General features: G+C 41.9%; 3 protein-coding genes across 3 annotated transcripts; 1 reads left to right on the plus strand and 2 right to left on the minus strand.

Moving 5' to 3' along the window:
• Positions 1–770: 770 nt before the first annotated feature.
• On the minus strand, positions 771–7,272 carry tgm5l (transglutaminase 5, like; the record flags this gene model as incomplete). The annotated part of the gene is made up of 14 exons (XM_080548042.1): positions 771–927; positions 1,558–1,694; positions 2,300–2,463; positions 2,671–2,880; positions 3,289–3,333; positions 3,557–3,796; positions 4,010–4,113; positions 4,297–4,432; positions 4,699–4,876; positions 5,463–5,591; positions 5,727–5,845; positions 6,392–6,628; positions 6,852–7,031; positions 7,266–7,272. The coding sequence occupies 14 exons, from the start codon at positions 7,270–7,272 to the stop codon at positions 771–773; spliced, it is 2,043 nt and encodes a 680-aa protein (XP_080404168.1).
• A 2,449-nt stretch (positions 7,273–9,721) lies between these two features.
• On the minus strand, positions 9,722–16,442 carry pxmp4 (peroxisomal membrane protein 4). The gene is made up of 4 exons (XM_080548662.1): positions 16,323–16,442; positions 15,946–16,008; positions 15,603–15,801; positions 9,722–10,926 (listed from the first exon to the last, which is right to left on the minus strand). The coding sequence occupies exons 1-4, from the start codon at positions 16,433–16,435 to the stop codon at positions 10,657–10,659; spliced, it is 645 nt and encodes a 214-aa protein (XP_080404788.1). The 5' UTR covers positions 16,436–16,442; the 3' UTR covers positions 9,722–10,656.
• Positions 13,220–15,305, plus strand: LOC308173426 (polyadenylate-binding protein 1A-like; the record flags this gene model as incomplete). The annotated part of the gene is made up of 3 exons (XM_080548460.1): positions 13,220–14,092; positions 14,218–14,646; positions 15,171–15,305. The coding sequence occupies 3 exons, from the start codon at positions 13,220–13,222 to the stop codon at positions 15,303–15,305; spliced, it is 1,437 nt and encodes a 478-aa protein (XP_080404586.1).
• Positions 16,443–20,042: the final 3,600 nt, after the last annotated feature.

The raw sequence follows: 20,042 nt of genomic DNA on the forward strand, positions 1-20,042 counted from the left end.
CCAGCCATCTTCCAAGGAAACTTTCATCTTTGAACCACTCTGACTATTGGCTTTAGAGTCAGTGTAATGTCCTTCTGTGTTCGGGCCTACTGTAGTAATAGATTAGAGGTCAATATCGGCATAAAGGTCTGAGCGATAAGCCATTATAAGCATTTTCTCTCAAATGAGTTTGGGGGTTTTGTACCCCATAAGAGATAGTTAGTGACATTATTTCCTGAAGCAGCGTTAGTGAATGTGTTAGGGGAAACGGGGGAGGGGAGTTCTTTTTTCATTCAAAGTTATAGTTCTGCTGCCACCTAGTGGTCAATACTGCTGTAGAAATGCTTCTGAACCCAGGCACATATTTACTGTCATACTAACCATTGCAATAACTAACAATTTTCATAATAAAGTTTAATTTAATTTAAATAATTATAATAATCACATTAATGTAAATCATTATATAGTGCAGTAAACCATTAAACATTAAAATATTCAACGGCAGAAGTGCATTTGTAGTCAAGTAGCAATTGCCAAAAATACATTTGGTATAAGCAACATATCAACAAATTGTATACAATCATATTTTTTAAAAAAACTATTAATTAAATAAATACATATTGTGAAATTGCTTATGAGATTTCAAACCAAATATGATCATACTCATCAGCATCCTCAATAGAATACAACACACACAAACATGTGGTCAAACAAGTCTATTATTAGCACTATATAAAATATAAAATAATATAAAAATATAATAAAACAATATTACAAAGGTAGAAGAGAACCTAAGCAGCCTGGACAGACACCATCTGGAAGCCTCTGATGACAGTTTTAGGTTTGTTCCCCAAGGCCAGTGTGGCATGGAGCATCCTGGTCCCCACTTTCCTGGGAGTGAAACTGATGCTGTGCACAACACCGCCCCCTGGCTTCAGGAGGTGGATCCTGCAAGAGGAGAGGGGCATAAGCAGGGGGCAGGTTAGTGGTTTGTTTAAATGATGCAATCATTGTAATTGTGATTGGATGTACAGGACTGGTTGTTCTGGTGAAGCCTTGGAGAAGAGGAAGGAGAAGTAGAAGAGGGACTTCATGGGGGTTTGTGAACATGTTTCTGAAAGGTTCTCACTATATCACAGATCACTGTAGCATCAGTGTTTCTGAAAGGTTCTCACTATATCACAGATCACTGGAGCATCAGTGTTCATGTACAGTGCAACGACAACCTCGATGATGTGTTTGTCTTACAATGGAATATAAAGAGAGATCCTATCTTAGAATACACTGTACTCTATGTACCCACAAAACCACTGCCAAGGGTGTGCCACCATGCCATGCAAGTTTATAAAGGTCTTGCCAGACATAAATTTGAAGGCTCGTCACACTATAATTTATAACTGTGCCACTCCTTTGTATAAACATTCTTTTGTCAACACTCAACTGTCAAAATGGATAGCTGAGCAATATGTTTTGTCACTCATTGTGCAGGTATGATTGTTATATAACTGATGACCTCATGATGAAATATTTGAGACATCAAAACATGGATTATACATTAGATAAAGAACATTCCCTTACCGTGAGTAGACCTTCTCCTCCAGTAATCCAGATCCGGACACAGCTAGAAGCCCACTCACAGGGACAAAGAAGGGGTTGGTGAAGACTATGACAGCTGTTTGCTCCTCATGTTGAAGGATGGAATCTTTGTTTGTGATCTACAGGGGGAAATGTCATGTTAGTTCAATGTAAATTTGAAGCTTAGAGGGCCAGTCTGTTTCGGCTTTAACCAATTCGTGAGCTTAGAGTTATAAGGATCTCTGTTTAGGGCAGTTCAGAGATATTGAGCGTCAACGTTTTTACATTCCATTATGTTTTGTGAGATGGAACTTTTGTATTTTATGAATTACTAACTCAAAAAATTAAACATTTTAAAAATAACACCACACAGGCATTAATAATAAAACCTAATGGATCAGATTATGTAAAAAACTATTTTTTTTTACAAAACTTGAGCTAGAACCTTATAATTCTAAGCTCACGAATTGTCACCGTAATGTCTGGTCAACATGGTCGTGAGAGAGAACTATGGCTGTAAATAAGCAACTACAGAGTTGTGTTAGATGAGGTAGAGAGATGCCTACAGTACCTGTATGTAGAGAGATGCCTACAGTACCTGTATGTAGAGATGCCTACAGTACCTGTATGTGGAGCTCAGGTAGAGAGATGCCTACAGTACCTGTATGTTGTGTTAGATGAGGTGGAGAGATGCCTACAGTACCTGTATGTTGTGTTAGATGAGGTGGAGAGATGCCTACAGTACCTGTATGTGGAGCTCAGGGCTGCCGATGTTAAACTCCTCTGAGGCCATGACGACCTCCTGAGTCTCCATGTCCTTCAGCACCACCGCCAGGTTCACCATGTCGGCGTCATCTCCTACTGTAGACTCATACAGGGAGTGGGCTATCTGGTGGTTTATCACCTTGGCTGGGGGGAGGGGGCAGAGTGGGAGGACAGAGTGAATATTATTATCCAAACAACCTACTTTGTCTACTTTGACTAATGTATTTCATGCTTACTTAAGAACCATAAGAACTGAATAAATCGATAAATACTGTACAACGATTTCTTTTGAGGTCTGAAAACATCCAACTTTGATTTGGGGAGAGAACTATTACTCTTAAGTTTGTTTACCTTCATAGGGTGCGATGCGTATGACACTTTGGGACTCCCAAAAGGTGTCAGAGGGGCTAGAGTTGTACTCCTTGGCCTGAGCGTTGACGTGCGCCTTCACCACCTTGGGCGTAGAGGTCATGTTGGTGACGGTCACAGTGAAGGAGATGCTCTCCCCGTCGACAGGCACCTTGACCAGGCTCAGAGACACAGACAAACCCTGGGGGGAACCTGAGAGAAACCAACAGGACAGGATCATATGATGAATATGAAAGAGTATTAAGCTACTGTAATGATCCTTTTCTTATATATATGTTATGGTACATGTGGGAATACGGTACATGTGGGAAAACTAGGGTAAGGGTTAGGTGCTAGGGTGCTACGGTTAGGGTTAGGGTTAGGGGTAGGGTTAGGGTTAGGGTTAGACATGCCAGCATGTACCAAGTCGACGTAGCACCTAACCCTAACCCTAGTTTTCCCACATGTACCGTATTCCCACATGTACCGTAACATATATATATATATAATATATTTGATATTCCCCATTTCTATATTTCTATATTCTACATCCAGAAGGATAAGAGAAGTAGATAACATTTAGATGAATCACATCTACATTTAGTAAGTGACATAAGTTACCTCTCCGGTTTATAGAGTCTTTCGATCTCTCGGATGACGTGGGAGCTGCAAAATGGGAGAAAGAAAAGAGGCGTAACCTTTAATGTCTCGTCTCAAAGGGATAACGTGAATCAAAAAGGGTCCCCTGAAACTGGACCTCATTACAGAAATGGATATACATTTCCATGCCTACAAGCTTCAAAACGTCTGTCATATATTTACACATTTTGACAGTTTGTATAAAGTAGAATAGAAAAAGAATAGAATCGAGTAGAACAGAAAAGAATACCTTTGGTGTGTTTGTAGTCTCCTGTGATGTTCTGAAGTCTAGGTGACCCGATACTCTTGGTACAGATGAAGGATCCAACTCGCTCAGTGTCGACAGAGTAGCTGACCACTTGGCCCTGGCGTGTGATGACCGTTTGGACATCAGCGTTCACCTCAGCATAGACAAACGGGATGTCATAGTACAGGTCTACGCGTTTGTCTCTGATGGCCTTTACAGAGGCTGGGCCACAGCAATACACTCCTAAGAGGAGACAGAGAGACATATCTAGAGTTAAAGAACAGAACTAAGGAACAGTACACCTAGTTTCAAGAGAATGTGCTGTTTTCTTAGACCAGGGTAACTAATCATGGTCTTTAATATGATTTGTCTTTCTCAATACAGCTTCTGTTATACAGAGCATGCTCTGGAACTGCCTATCGAGCGTGTACAAGGGATGGTTTCATTTCGACTGACCTCTGCTCTTCTCCTGGGGGGTGGGGTCAAGAACCTGCCAGCCATCAAACCCAGAGCCCAGATCTGGCCGGGTCATCCAACACTCGACCCATACATGGAAGTTCCTGCCACGGAAGACCAATCATCACGTTTCAGTGTCCATGCATTCAAACTAGGATTTAATCGCTTAGCCGTTGGAGTGTTGTCCATGCTGTGATATTCTACGAGGATTCAGCATCCCAAACAGTACTTTGGAATAAGATTTCAGCGAGCACATCGTTTCTATAATTCCAGGAGATTATGCTCACCATATACTGTCTTTACTTTGAGGCAGCTTCTTCCCTGTCTCTGAGTAGTACTCCTCAATCACCAGGTTGGCGTTGGTGTCGTGGGCTGAGTTGAAGTTCGTGACGATGCGACATGGAATGCCAAGGACTCGCATTACTAGAACCAAAGAGGATGGGTTTTAGGTGTCTTTGCTAAAACACATACACACACATACAACAGCATGTTACCATTTACAACATACATGAGAGTATAGGTAGTCATGGAAACAATGATTCATATGATCAAATTCCCCAAATAAATCTTGTCAAAGTATATCATGGGTGTACTAGGCATAATGGACAGAAACCCAAACCAGGGGGTTTATAATTGTGTGATGTCATCATACTCCTCCCTCCCCTCCCTCCCCTCCCCTCCTCTCTTACCTGTACACATGACCGCGGCGAAGACCCAGCACTGTCCATACTTGACAGGTCTGTACTGGGACTTGGCCCACAGTTGCAGGATGTCACTACTGCCAGTCCATTTGGAGGGGGCCACGCCCTGTTTGTAGTCACCTGACCAGTTTCCTTGTAAGACCCCCCGATCATCCTGACAGTTGATCTGGTAGGAAGAAGAGAAAAATCCAACACCAAACTCAGAGAGATTACATAGCTTAAATGCAGCAGGCTTTGACACAATGAGATATGACGATTCTTAGGTTGAGTAGATTTTAATACAATTTCTAGTTCTTGATAATCACTACAGTGTCAGTTGGGTTTCGGAGGGAGTGTATGACTGAGATCATACAATAACGCGCTGCCACACAGTTCAAGCCCCAGCCTGTTTTATGAGCCAGCAGTTCTAGTTTCATACTGTATTGAAGAGAGAGAGAGAGAGAGAGAGAGAGAGAGAGAGAGAGAGAGAGAGAGAGAGAGAGAGAGAGAGAGAGAGAGACAGAGACTGTCTTCTTCTTCGTCATATGGGTTGTTGTTTTTCTCTCCACTCCACCAAGCTCGGGGCCGAGGGGCTACCCTTTTACCACCCCGAGACCTGGTTGAGGGGCTCACCCGGGCTATATTTCTGGACACCCCTCCAGAAGCCACGTCATTGTCTCGTCATCTAATACCGACATACCATGCATCCCGTTGGGTGGGTGGTACACCGGGCAATCCAGGATAACATGGTCTGTGTTGAGGCTGTAACTCACCATAGCAGACACGACTCTGCTGATGTAGACGGGATCAGAGCGGCGCAGGTAGTCTTTACGCCAGTTCCTGCTGTGCTGAGGACTGACCTGTAGCAGCTGCAGACAGATCTCCAGGATCTCCGGCTCATACTGCGGAATAGAGAGAGAGAGGGGGGGGGGGGTTAGATTAATGACTTCATCTTCATCTTCACATAACAGTTTCGGTAGCACTCAGCCCACTTTTGGAGAGCAAGAACAAAGAGTGGAGATTTTCTAATAACTCACCTGATCAAATGACCATGGTCTGGACACAATGTTTTTAGGAGTGCCCATGTAAAGCATCCCAAAGTCATTCTGGACGTATTCCTCTCTCTGGGTCTCAGAGGGGATGTACACTGCATCCTCTAAACAGGGGAGAACATCGACTTAGAGAGGGCCTTATTTAACCTTGCTGAGACCAGGCTTTGAGAACACAGTGCTTTGGAGATATGGCTACACAACACTAGGCCTTATTAGATTAAATGATTAAATGAATGATTAAATTCCATTTTAAAAAGCACTGTCTGGCACTGTGACTGCCAATGGCCCCTGGTCCAAGCATACAGTAGGTTACTTGTTCTTATGATGACTGATGGATAGATTCACTTACAAATACTAAATGTATTTGTTGTCATTTGCTTTGGATAAAGGTGTAAATGTAATGTATTAGACACAATACTATATATGATTGATACTCTATTGTTATACTGTACTTTAATCAAAGATATGTATCTATAGATAGTAGTAATCCTTACCTACCGCAGAGATAGGATTACAAAATTGATTAAATAAATTATTTGCAGCAATACTATTGCTATCTCATCAACCTTCCATAAACCTAGAACACTTTAAGCAGTCTCTGTATATGCTACACTGTCGTGAATGTAGGTATTCTGTGGGGGTCATCTTACCTTTACAAAAGGGATTGCAGAGCAGGATAAAATCTCCGACCAAGTACCCCCTCTGTCCGCTGTGACTGAGCACGTACAGCTGGAGGCTGTACTTTCCCACGGAGGCGGAGGCAGGGGTCTGGATGTAGAGGGAGGGGTTCTGGTGGTTCAGGCCCTCGGGCGAGAAATACGCCCTCCATTTGGAGGAGGACCCCCCATGCTGGGAGAAGGTGACAGGCATGGTAACATGAAGACGACCTGGAAAGGGAAATGAATGAATATATGAAGGTAGAACAAGGTTATTTAGGCACCGTTTTTTAACCAAGGTGACTTTCAGTCTCAACACAGAATGTGCTCAGAATGTGGCCCATGTCGGTAAAAAACCAATGAAAATCAGAATTAACGGCCTAAAAACACTAAGTTTAACATAATGAACTGACAAAACATGAATAGCTTCAACTGTATGAGTGTGTACCAGTACCTAGTAGAGCTTTGACGATGAGTGTGTCTGTCTGAGGGTTGAAGGCTCGGCCCCCCAGCAGCAGTGTGACTTTGAAGGGAGCTCCTCGGCGCACCACCAGGCTGGCAGAGGAGAAGTCCTGAGTCTGGTGGCTGGCCTGGTTCTTATCCTCCTCCAGGTTGACAAACTGGACACTTAAATCTGGAATCACACACATAAAGGCAACACATCATATCAAATAACTACGTAAATGTGTGTGACATTCACATTATATACAGTATCTTTCTCCTAGTTATGCTGATCATTAGGTATTCAGTTGAGGATCAGTCACATTAGACTAATTAGAGACCAAATGATTTGTAGTTGTTTCTACTAATAGAATAATATAAGAAAGTATACCAAAGTAAAGAGAGCAGAAGAGTAGACATGTCTTACCTTCCATTCGTGTTTTGTTCTGCTGTGTGTGTGTGTGAGGTTCACTACAGTGATCTGGGAGCCCTCTCCTCTGCTAGGTATTTAACCAGTCTCTCCTCTGCTAGGTATTTAACCAGTCTCCTATGTTGCCCTGCCCTCCCTGAGGAATGACGGAGCGTAGCTGTACGGCCTTAGAGAGAGTAGACCAACCAGTTTCCCCCACCCAAGAGATACAATAATTAATAGTATACAGATGTGGCAACAGTTCTTCTGGAGCTACTAAACTAAGGCCCCCAGGAATTGAGCAATAGCAGGTGAATACAGTGGAATTACGTGGGCTCTTGCATAGATCTCTTGCATTAATTAATTAAGCAATATCACACGAGAGGGAGTGTGTCATACTGAATATCAGCACGGCTGTGATTCGGTCGTAGGTACGAGGCCGCAGGCCGTGCTGACACACAGCCGTGCTGATATTCAGTATAACAGCACGACCTCGAGTGTGATATTGCTTTTATACAACAGTTCTACAGTGCCATTTATTAGTTAACAGTAATAAGCGACAACAGATTATGATTTGTTTGTTTATTTAATCATAAAAATAAACAAAAAATAGTTCCGCAACTGAACTTCAAATGGACTGTTGCCTAGTAACCTGAACACAAACATGTAGTCTAATTAACAGTCATTTAGTAGAACATCTGTGCGGCAGAGTGATACATATAGTTAAAAGTCCCAGAGCTGTTATACTGTATATCAGCACTCATGGAATGCCTCTTGTCCAATCAAATTACTTGGTCGGAACTAACTGTTGTATAATGTGCATTTGCGCACAATGGGTAGTTAACCACATACCCAGCTACTGTGACATGTTGGGGGGTAACTGGTGGGTAGTTAACCACATACCCAGCTACTGTGACATGTTGGGGGGTAACTGGTGGGTAGTTAACCACATACCCAGCTACTGTGACATGTTGGGGGGTAACTGGTGGGTAGTTAACCACATACCCAGCTACTGTGACATGTTGGGGGGTAACTGGTGGGTAGTTAACCACATACCCAGCTACTGTGACATGTTGGGGGGTAACTGGTGCTTTCTGCTCAGTGCCAGAGGATAATTCACCCAAAGTACCCAAATCACATATTCAATGTGTTGAAAGGAGAGACCCTGAAAGGAGTCTATAGAAAAGGACAGACTTTTTTACCTAAATTAGCATGTTTGAAATGTCATAATAATACCTTTATTTGTATAGCGCTTTTCTAAACAAGGTTACAAAGTACTCATTAACAAGAGAAGAGATCAAATACATCAGCATAAGTACAATTACAAACAGAAACATTTATCAGGCAAGTAATCGAAATCAAATCAAATAATATTTCAAACAACAGACACAATACTACTTAATAATACTACATCTAGATACATTAACAATTTGATAAAAGAAGAGTTTGCCAGCTTTATGTCTTCAAGCAGGCCATTCCAAAGTCAAGCCTTTGGAACAGTCAGTCGAGCCTTGCCTATTGACTCAATCATCCCAAATTCTATGAACATTGCTTGATTCATGACTTTGAGATGAATCAGACATTCCATTTAAACATACTACTTTAGGTGAGGTGAGGCTATCCAGGTGTGGACACACACCTTCACCTCAATCAACCACACACACATACACCTGACACATGATGCATGCAAACCCACGTGTTTGAGTGCAGTGTGTGCAGTACAGAATATATTATATACCGGTAATACATCAATACGTCAATAAGTTCACACCTAACTGCCTCTCCCAATATCGCTGAAAATGTGAGGAGCCGAAATGTCAATGCCAAACAGTGGTTCATGACTCAGAATGACATGAATGACACCAGATTTGTAAACATAATAAGCTGGTTTCACATACAAAGCTTAAGCCTAATTGCAGTGTGTCACCAGATGATGGATGTTATAAATGTCTACCCCTGTCTATAGAAACTGGCATTTATCCTAGATACTAAAGAAACAGCAGTAACTGTACGAAAAGGCGCTATATAAATAAAGCTTTCCTTACTTACTTACTAACTAACAATTACTGGGAACATTTTGGATTATATTCCAGGGATAGCCCTAGGAGTCTCTCTCACTAGCAGATGTGAGAAAGTTGATATTACTTTATGAATTATTTTAGTAGCTTCTCAAGGATGAATTTGTCAGTTGAGCCTATTCCTCATCTAAGCTCTTTCACCCTGAACAATCAACTCCAGAAGAACAACGTACACTTCAAATAGGGTGACTAGATACCCTGGACTGAATAATTGGTGTGGGCTAACATGGTATACTGAAATTCATAGACGATCAGGCCCACAACAATACACTATATTTCAGAAACACATGGAAACAAGGTAATCAAACTATATTTATTTAGTTTGATCATATGTAAGCTAATCTGTAACAAAATCAATACATATATATTACATAAATCAGACACAATTAGTACATATCAATACATGTATATTACATAAATCATACACAATTAGTACATATCAATACATGTATATTACATAAATCATACACAATTAGGCAGATTTAGTTGCATTGTAAAACGTTCTTATCAAGTGAATGAACTCTCTAACATTATGTTATCGTGCTCCACTGTTGATGAGGATAGTCCATTGAGAAACAAATGGACCCAAGGCTAAAAGCCAGATGTCAAACTGATCAAATATATGGTTAAGAAACCCATAACATTGCCAAATCAAGAAGGAGCTCCGCTGCATGAGACAAGGGGAAAGACACTGAGCGTTTCATCATAGCCTACTTTCAACACTTGAGTCATGCAACCCTGTCAGTTGAATAGCCCATGTTAAATAAAGCCAAACTGAGGATTTTTGCACCAAAAACATCCAAGAGAATCAAATAACCAAAAAGAATGTTCATTGCAGTTAATAGGCTACGCTGATTCATATTCCTTTGTGCTAATAGGATGAAAGAAAGGCCAAACTATTACATTTTTTGTTTGCCTAATCAATTGCATACCGTGTTGTGGCTTCAGAATGAAGTGATTACTGGAAAACATAACATTATTAAACTAGAGAATTAGGTGTGTTGAACTTGATTATATATAAAGCCACAGATATCATAATCATCTCCATATGTTCTTATAATTATGTGGGTAGAACACAGTCTAGAGCACAACCATGCACTTGCCTACATCCCATGATCAGGGAACGCAAATCCCTAACATTGTTGATTCCCATACAGTAGATCTATGAGGACACGTTATTTACCAATGCAGACATTCAAGAAAAAGATATACTTAAACGCTTAAAATCACTGGTGATTCATTTTCAACATGACAGCCAGGTCCATATTAGTTTCACTTCAGTTCTTGCCTAAATCAGCTTCACTTGTGAGTGACAGTCCTAGACCCTATCTTTAGCTCTGAGCTCCAGTCCTTGATTTGTTATAGATGAGGAAGTCTGAGATGTCATGCCACATGTTGCTGTCATGGTACAGGTAGTTCATGGAGGACTGGAGTGAGGGCTGGAGGGTGTGGGGGTGGTACTCAAACAGCCACAGTACGATGCCCCACACAAGGGTGGCAAACAGGGGGAAGGGGTCTTGTCTGGGCTGGGGGATGATGCCTTTCTCCACAGCCAGACGGGACAGGGCAAACAGGATCCTAGACAGCAGGTACATGTTGATCTAGTAGAGACAAAGACAAAAGCAGAGAAAGAGTGTTAACTCAACAGGTTGAACAGATATGTACCCTGATAGTGTAGGACAGCTTCCTATATGTATGTATACATACCAGACTACCCCGGTGGTACGCATTATGCAGTAAGTTAAATTTTCAATAAATATATTTATATTGCCATATGTATTGTATGGAAATGTATCGCAATAGTATTGTACATGCCCCATGTAACGTGAGGTCCTTGCCAATACCCAGCCCTACCTTTAAGGAGTTGAAGGGGTCTTTCAAACCATTCAACCATTGGTCAGTGGTAAGTATGACCAAATAGCAGAGTAGGACAATGTACATGTGATCTGCACTACAGGCACAAGCACAGTCAATCGTAACTAGGGTTGGGTACCGAAAACCGGTACCGGTATGGACGTTACATGCAACAGTCAACCGCACGTGACATCGCCTGTTAAAGTTCCACTCAGTTTACGTAATCGAGACTGAATCGCTCTCAACATGCACGAGGCGACGCGCTTGCAAAACAGTTTTGTAATTGGTCTGAATTTAGCGGGAAATTTGGATTTAACAACGACACAATATTGGCAGGGGAAAAGAATTAGAGTCGAATTTTGATAGACAACGGATTTACATATTGGAAAAACATGCAGCTAAAATTCAGGGAACATTTGGACAATACGAGACACAAGGGAGCTGTGGTCGCATGCTCTTATTACAGGGCAATATGCGCGGTGCAAAAATAATCTAAAATCATCACGAACAGAACGGCGGAGGTACGGGTAAACAGGGCTCATGTCGATGTCATCAAAGGTAAACGTTGGTTTTCTCAGCTGATAATATGCATTACCTTGCTGTTGGTTGTTTACCTAATGCTCCATCTGACTGTCACACTGTGATTTGACTGACGCTGTTGTGTAAACAGTTAATGAGTAACGTCAGCCCGTTTTGTGCATGTACTCTCATGTAGGCCTACTTCGTATTGATGAGCTGATAATCTTTCAGTGTGTGTGTGTGTGTATGTATGTGACTGTCAGTCACAAGTTTATATTCTACGAATGTTGTTCAGTGCTGTATGCGCGTTCCCGGTTCTGTGTGTACGTCTGCAGGTCTTCAGCCAAGGAGACGACATCTGCCTCAAGGGCAACATCATCAAAGATCTCTGAGTCACTATGGACACCAACTATAGTCTCATCACTATGGACACCAACTATAGTCTCCATCACTATGGCGACCAGCACTCACCTTCCCCATGCAGACCAGCTACAGCCACTGTCACCATGTAAACTGTCAGCCTTTGTCAGTATGGAGCTTCAGCCTCCATCATGGAGACTATTAACACATCCCTTGTGGAGCAGCACTGACAGACTTTACCAAGCATCCGTTTACTGTAGTTATATCACTATTACACAGTTTACTGTAGTTATATCAGTATTACACAGCAGTGAGATGTAGTTATATCAGTATTACACAGCAGTGAGATGGGACAGTTATGGTATTTTGGGCCCCAAAACAACACTAACTTTGATATACTTGGGTATCCATAAACCATAATGAGGTTTACTGAAAAGAAAAAGTAAAACAGCTGGAAGCAATATCTGACTGTTTGTCAGTCTTACATCTGAAGCTCTCTGTCTACACAGTTATGTGCAAAGTGTAGGAAAGTTAAAGTTATTTAAACATTTGACAATGTGCTGAATTCAACTTAAGTTGAACAGTTGTTTAGAGAATGAACAAAGACATATATATTAGTTCAATAAATAGTTACATTGTTTCAAATGTTTCAACTTCTTTCAAAGTGTTCTATGACATGATTTTTCAGAAAGCTCTGCCAACATGGATGGACCAGGACTGTAGCTCCCATTGAGACACACAGAGGACATGACCATGGTGGTTTTGAGCCATAATTCAACCAGTCCGATTGCTGTGAAATGACTTGTGATGAATATAATAATAATCATACTAATAATCATAATAATCATAATAATAATAACTTTTTATTTGCATAGTGCTTTTCCTGCAAATGTTGCAGCTATGTGTAATATGGTCAACTCTCTCTCTCTGGGAAAGACATGGACAGACTTGCAGACTGCCTCTAAATGGACCCTGGCTATGGTCTGTGATGTAACAATGACTGAAGTTAGAATGTAGAACATGCAGCTGGGCTTCTAGAATCCATCTGCAGTACACATGCTGTTCATTTACCTGCAAGTCCTCTGTGAAGAGCTAGATAGATAGACAGTTATTTGTTTCACAAACTTTTCCAAACTTTTTCCAATCTTACAATCAGCAGACATGAATCCTAGTGCGTCTATTCAATCGATGGCCTCCTTGTATGTAGGAGATCTCCACAGGGACACCACTGAGGGAATGCTGCATGAGAAATTCAGCCCTTCTGGTCCAATCATCTCTATAAGAGTGTGCAGGGATTTGATAACACGCCGATCTCTTGGGTATGCCTTTGTCAACTTTCACCAGCAAGCTGACGCAGAGCGTGCCCTGGACACCATTAACTTTGATGACGTCAATGGAAGACCTATGCGCATCATGTCTCAGTGTGACCCTTCTCTGAGGAATAGTGGGGTCGGCAACATCTTCATCAAGAATTTAGTGGAGACTTTTGACAGCAAGCACCTCTACGACATGTTCTCTGAGTTTGGGGACATCCTTTCCGGCAAGGTAGCATCTGATGAGAATGGCTCTAAAGGCTTTGGCTTTGTGCAGTATAATACTCAGGAGGCCGCTGAGAGAGCTATTAAGAGACTCAATGGCATGTTATTGAGTGGCAGAAAAGTGTTTATTGGACACTTCAAATCTTGCGATGAACGAGAGGCTGAACTTGGATCCAGGGCTCGAGAGTTCACTAATATTTACATCAAAAACTTTGGAGAGGATATGGATGACCAACGCCTTAAGGAGAGGTTTGAAAGATTTGGACCAGCCCTGAGCGTCCGTGTCATGACTGATGGCGCTGGTAAATCCATGGGTTTTGGATTTGTCAACTTCGAAAGGCATGAGGATGCCAAGAGAGCCATTGATGAGATGAATGGCCAGGAGATAAATGGGAGATGGATCTACGTGGGCCGTGCCCTGAAGAGAGGAGAGCGCCAGACTGTGCTGAAGCGCCAGTTTGAGCAGATAAAGCTGGGCTGCAGGACCAGACACAAGGTGTGTGTTTATGAAAGAAATATACATATATTGTATAAGTAAAATAAGGTGATAGTCATGGTAAACATTGTTGATGTATTTGAGGGATGAAAAACATCTCACTAAACAGGGTTTCTCTCGACCAGGGTGTCAACCTGTATGTGAAGAACTTGCATGACCGCTTGGATGATGAGCAGCTTCACAAAGAGTTCTCCCACTTTGGAACGATCACCAGTGCAAAGGTGATGATGGAGGGTGGACGCAGCAAAGGATTTGGCTTTGTGTGCTTCTCCTCCCCTGAGGCGGCCACCAAGGCTGTGACTGAGATGAACGGCCGCATCGTGGCCACCATGCCCCTGTATGTGGCCCTGGCCGAGAGCAAGGAGGAGCGCAAGGCTCACACAACCAACCAGCACATGCAGAGGATGGCCAGCGTCTGCACCGTTCCCAACCCAGACATCAACCTCTACCAGGTTGCTCCCCCACCTGGATTCTTCATGGCTGCCATTCCACAGGCCCAGCAGCCTGCTGTCCATGTCCAGGACCAAGAGCCTCTCCCTGCCTCCATTCTGGCTGTCGCTGCCCATGAGGACCAGAAGCAGATGATATGTGAGTCTATTTGTTTGTTTCTATGGATCCCCATTAGCTGTTAGTTACTGTTACTGATATTTACTCTCCCTCCCTCCAGGTGAGAGTCCCATCTCATCCATCCACAACATGCTAGATGTCGCTGTGCTGGAGGCCCAGTGGGCTGAGGAGGCTGTACAGAACGTGGCCCTGGCCCAGCGCAACAAGGAGGTCCAGACTCACAGAACCAACCAGCACATGCAGAGGATGGCCAGCGTCTGCACCGTTCCCAACCCAGACATCAACCTCTACCAGGTTGCTCCCCCACCTGGATTCTTCATGGCTGCCATTCCACAGGCCCAGCAGCCTGCTGTCCATGTCCAGGACCAGGAGCCTCTCCCTGCCTCCATTCTGGCTGTCGCTGCCCATGAGGACCAGAAGCGGATAATACGTGAGTCTGTGTGTTTATTTCTATGGATCCCCATTAGCTGTTACAGTTACTGTTACTGATATTTACTCTCCCTCCCTCCAGGTGAACGTCCCATCTCATCCATCCACAACATGCTACATGTCACTGTGCTGGAGGCTCAGTGGGCTGAGGAGGCTGTACAGAAATCTGGCCACATCCCATCTTGAGTTCCAAGCGGCTAAGATCCAGACGTTTTAAACCGACTTCACTGATAAAGCATATTTAAGCATTGAAAAGATATTGCAATATTAATAAATTATTTCATTACAAAATTAAATTGATTGACTCAGCTGTCTAGAAAAGGGTAAGCTGGACCTCGATGATACAAGTTAAAGCCCTGGTTGGACCAGATAGACCAGGCCAAGACAAGGCCTCCTTGACCAGCAATGCACCTCCCAGCTCAGCATCGCTGTCTTTCTCTCTCCACAGTAACCACCTTGTCCAGTTACCTGTAACCACCTAGTCCATTTACCTGTAACCACCTAGTCCATTTACCTGGCTGTTGATGTTGTTGTTTTCTCCGAAGACCAACCAGCCTCCTAGACAGGCAGCCAGGAAGGAGTGAGACTGGAGACTCTTGCCCTGGATCCTCTCCTGTAGGGCCTGCAGGCCTTTATAGGTGAAGACAAAGTAGGCCAGGTTCCGGGAGTGGATGTATGTGGCCTGGGCTATGGCCCTCAACTTGTCCCTCAAACTGGAGTCAGAGAAGGGAAAGAGAGGGAAGGAAGGAAGGAAGGAAAGAGAGGGAAGGAGGGAAGGAAAGAGAGGCAGAACATTAAGCTTTTTAAAATTGTAACAGTTAAGTAAGAGATGTTGTACAATCATGGCTAGTTCTCACCTTCCACTTCTGAACAGAAATGTCATCACAAGAGCATGGGGTGCTCTGATCTTTGCTCCATATCTAAGAATGAGGAACAAGGAACAATGTCAGTGCTTAAGCCAACTCAGTAAGTTGTGAGCAAGGTCAAATCAAGTTGGAAACTATAGCTAGCAAACTAGCTAATGACTGTCAGATCATTCTCATCCAGCTAGCTTCATTCAGCTGTGCCACCAGACTCAGTGCCATCAGACTCAGTGCCAGGCATGTAGTCAGAAATAAAACAACATGTTTTCAGATCATAGGGGATCTGTCAAACAAGCCAAGCAAAATTAGATCCAAAATAGCTAGCCAACGTTAGCTAACTGGCCAGAAAGGAAAGCCAATCCCAAACTCACACAGCGCCGTTTCTAAATCCTTTGACAACTGCCAGAGCAGCTTTATATTTCTCTCTCTGCAGCAGATTGTTGATCGTGTAAAGCAGAGTTTGGATCAGATCTGGACCGGCCATGTTTACAATCGGCTAGAAGGACTCAGATAGCTGTTGCACACTCGCTATTTTGGTACGGCGCAAAATCCCGCCGTTGAAGGAAAAGTTCCCATCATAAAGGTTCCTACTCCGGGACCACCATAGTGTGATGGGCCATCACTCAAATGACATTTTCTATTCAATCGTGTGTTATTTGAGAGATTCAAGAATCAGCTAATACTTCTTAATTCAAACCAATTTGAGATACCAACACCACAATGAAGACCACACAAACAGGTTCCAGTAGCCCATCTATTTATTTCAGAATCTCCTAAATCAATGTAGACAGTTTTTACATCAAGGATCCACCCTCTTCACATTCACATAAGAAAAATAAATAGTATTCAACCAGGAACTCCCATGTATTAAAAAGGTTAGAGAGCATCCACAAAGAAAAATACAGTGAATACACTATCAACAGGATTTACAATGCGATCATTAGAATTCAAAGTAGTAGTAACATCTGCATATTTCTATACATTTTATTCCCCCTACTATCCAGAACAACAGCACTATTAAAAATAAAACAATAATTTAATTAAAGTGGTTAATCATCAGCCATGTAAGCCATCAAGGTGCTATAATTACTTGTTTGTTAAATATTAAACTTTTTTTTCTATGTTTAATTTCACAAATTATGATTTTAACAGCAATCTCTTCACAAGGCAGTGAACTAGTATGCAGTGAGCCAAAATGAGTGTGTACACTCTTACAGCAGTGTGAACTGTAGGTGGTATTGGCGTGTAGAAAAAGTCCAAGGATGCAGTGAATAAATGGGGCACATACTTTAGCTAACAATTCATCCACTTAGAAAAAGCACTTAACTACTGCAGGATCCGAGCCGCAACAAGAGCCCAGACATACCAGACACAGAGACGGGCTTACTGAGATGACGAGCAGAAAGCAGAAAGCAGGGCAGAAACTGGAGGCGTACAGTAGGACTTCTGGGCCTAGTTTTCAGGACCCAGATTAAACCAAGTCCTGGACTAATGTCTATGAACAGAACATTTCCATTAGAAGAGTAATTTAGTCCAGGACTGGGCATTAGCTGTGTGTGAGAAACTATCCCCCTGGTGTGGACAGTCAGTGCAGCCACTAGACTGTATACTCATCATCAGTCATGTACAGTACAGCTTGGTGTTCAGTGCACTGGAAATACGTGTCATTCAACAGTCCTGTACTAAGGTGCCTGCCGATACACAAATTGCATGTTTGATTGGGGTAATAAGAACAGTAATTGAAAGTTATATATTGCATCTGTTTGTTTCTATTGTTGCTGTTGAAGGTCTGTTTACAGTTCTAGTTGAGAAATGCTACAGAGGCCAGTTAAAGATATGCCTGAGAAACCAAGGGGATCATTTGCCTAAAACAGCGCTGAGCATTTGGTATTTTGCTTTTGACAAAATTTGATTTCGATACACAGCTGTTTTCTACACTCACTACAGCAGTTAAGAATAAAGCCAACATCATTTGGGACAATGCAACTTTGACAATGATGTATTCTCTACAGAGTAGACTAACAGAATGGAACCCTATAAAACTAGGACCACTTTTCTGTTAATCAAATCAATTAACCAATTGTAACTGTACTGTAGCCTACATTTCTTAGAGCTATGGGCCTGGGCTGGGACTAAGACAAAATATTCATTCAGCTTTACTTGGTAAGAACGACCATTTTACAAAACAGTAAGTCCACTGCATCATTCATGCATATTCTTTTTTGAATGTTCTTTAAATTCCATTTGTTTGCATGATCAGTCGTTTGACCTTAAGTTAATACTTATTCTCTAAGATCTAGCAGGAAAAGTGATACCATTCAGTGGGGGCGGTAGTGTAATGAATTCTTTAGTAATTAATTATAGTCATGTGAAAAAGATAGGACACCCCATGAAAACCATTGTCTTTTTCCAACATATTTAAACATATGGACATTTGATCTTCATTTTAACAATATTAAGACATGGAGGTAATATCACTAAACAAATAGAACTGAAACTGAAACCCTAAACTTAAAATGCCTAAAAATAGAATCAAGTCACCACATCAAGTGCAAATGATTAGAACATTGTTAGAGAGGATTTTGGAGGAGCCTGTTTTATTTAATCCTCATATATTTAGTTTGCTCTTGATTGTTGAAGTGAGTGGTATCACCATAGAGAGTTCAAAAGAGCTCTCTGAGGCCCTTCTGGGAAGGGATTTACAAAGATCTCCAAACAATTAGAAGACTAGAGGTTTGCCAGAGAACACCTAGACAAACACCAGGACGTCTGGAACAATGTGCTTTGGACAGACGAATCCAAAGTTGAATTATTTGGGCACAGTAACAAAGACATGTTTGGTGCAAACCAGAGACAGCATTTGAGCTCAAGAACCTCATACCAACTGTGAAGCATGGGGGTGGACATGTCATGATTGTGTCAGGGCCTGGCCAGCTCACCATCATATCATCTACAATTAATTCTTTATTGTATCAGAGGGTGCTTGAGGAAAATGGGAGACCATCTGTCCAAAAAAAGAAAGAAATGGAGGGCTCTGGAATAGCCAAGCCAAAGCCCGGATCTTAATCCTATTGAGATGCTGTGGGGTGATTTGCAATGGGCTGAGCATGTAAGACACCCCTCAAACATCACACAGCTGAAATAATTCATTCTGCATGGAGGAGTGGGGAAAAGCTCTCCCAGTTGATGCCAGAGACTGGCAGACAGTTAGAGGAAACGTCTAATTGAGGTGATTTCACAGAGACTGGTAGACAGTTATAGGAAACGTCTAATTGAGGTTATTTCAACCAAAGGGGGCAATACCAACTATTGGGGCATAGGGTGTCCTAACTTTTTCCTCAGTAGGAATTGGTATCTTTGTTCATTTCTTGTTAATGACGATGAAGTTTCATTTCCATTGTTTTTGGTTCAAATACATAACCTTTACCTATATATACATTGTTTGAAAGAAGATCAAATATTGATATGTCCATATTTCTTAAAAAAATAACTAAATATTTCATGGGGTGTTCTCATTTTGTCACATGATTGTATTTATATCAACACTATCCACCCTGACGTCATCAGTTTCTCTTTAGTTTGCTGTTAAAATAACAACTATGTTATAACAGGACAACCCCCCCTCCCAAAACCACGACTCCAATAACGTTAGTGGAGCAGCAAAAAAAACAAGAAAAAAAACAAACATTAATGAATAAATGAATCAACAGATCACAAATAAACTATCGACAGAATATCAACCAGACATTTTTGAGGGAGGGAGAGTTTGTCAAACAACACAACAACCCTGGTTGACTCAACAGAAACAACTAGAAACATGTTCTGTCTTCCATATTGGGATATTTGGGGTTTAAACTGATATAAAGGCTGGATCATAATGATACCCAACTGTGTATTGAGGAAAAACGTTGGATTTAACCAATTCCTGGTATGCTATACTATGGGCATAAACATTTTTTACTAGAAAACTATTGCACAGAAAAATATAGCCTCTTATTATAACATTCACCACTATCTTACTGTAGAAGGGTTTAAGTACATTTTTCAGTTAGGAAAGCAACATGTTAAATCAAGTAAAATACTGTAATCTC

Source organism: Nansenia antarctica, assembly GCF_963989245.1.
Source record: "Nansenia antarctica genome assembly, chromosome: 18".
In the NCBI taxonomy this organism is placed as follows: Eukaryota; Metazoa; Chordata; class Actinopteri; order Argentiniformes; family Microstomatidae; genus Nansenia; species Nansenia antarctica.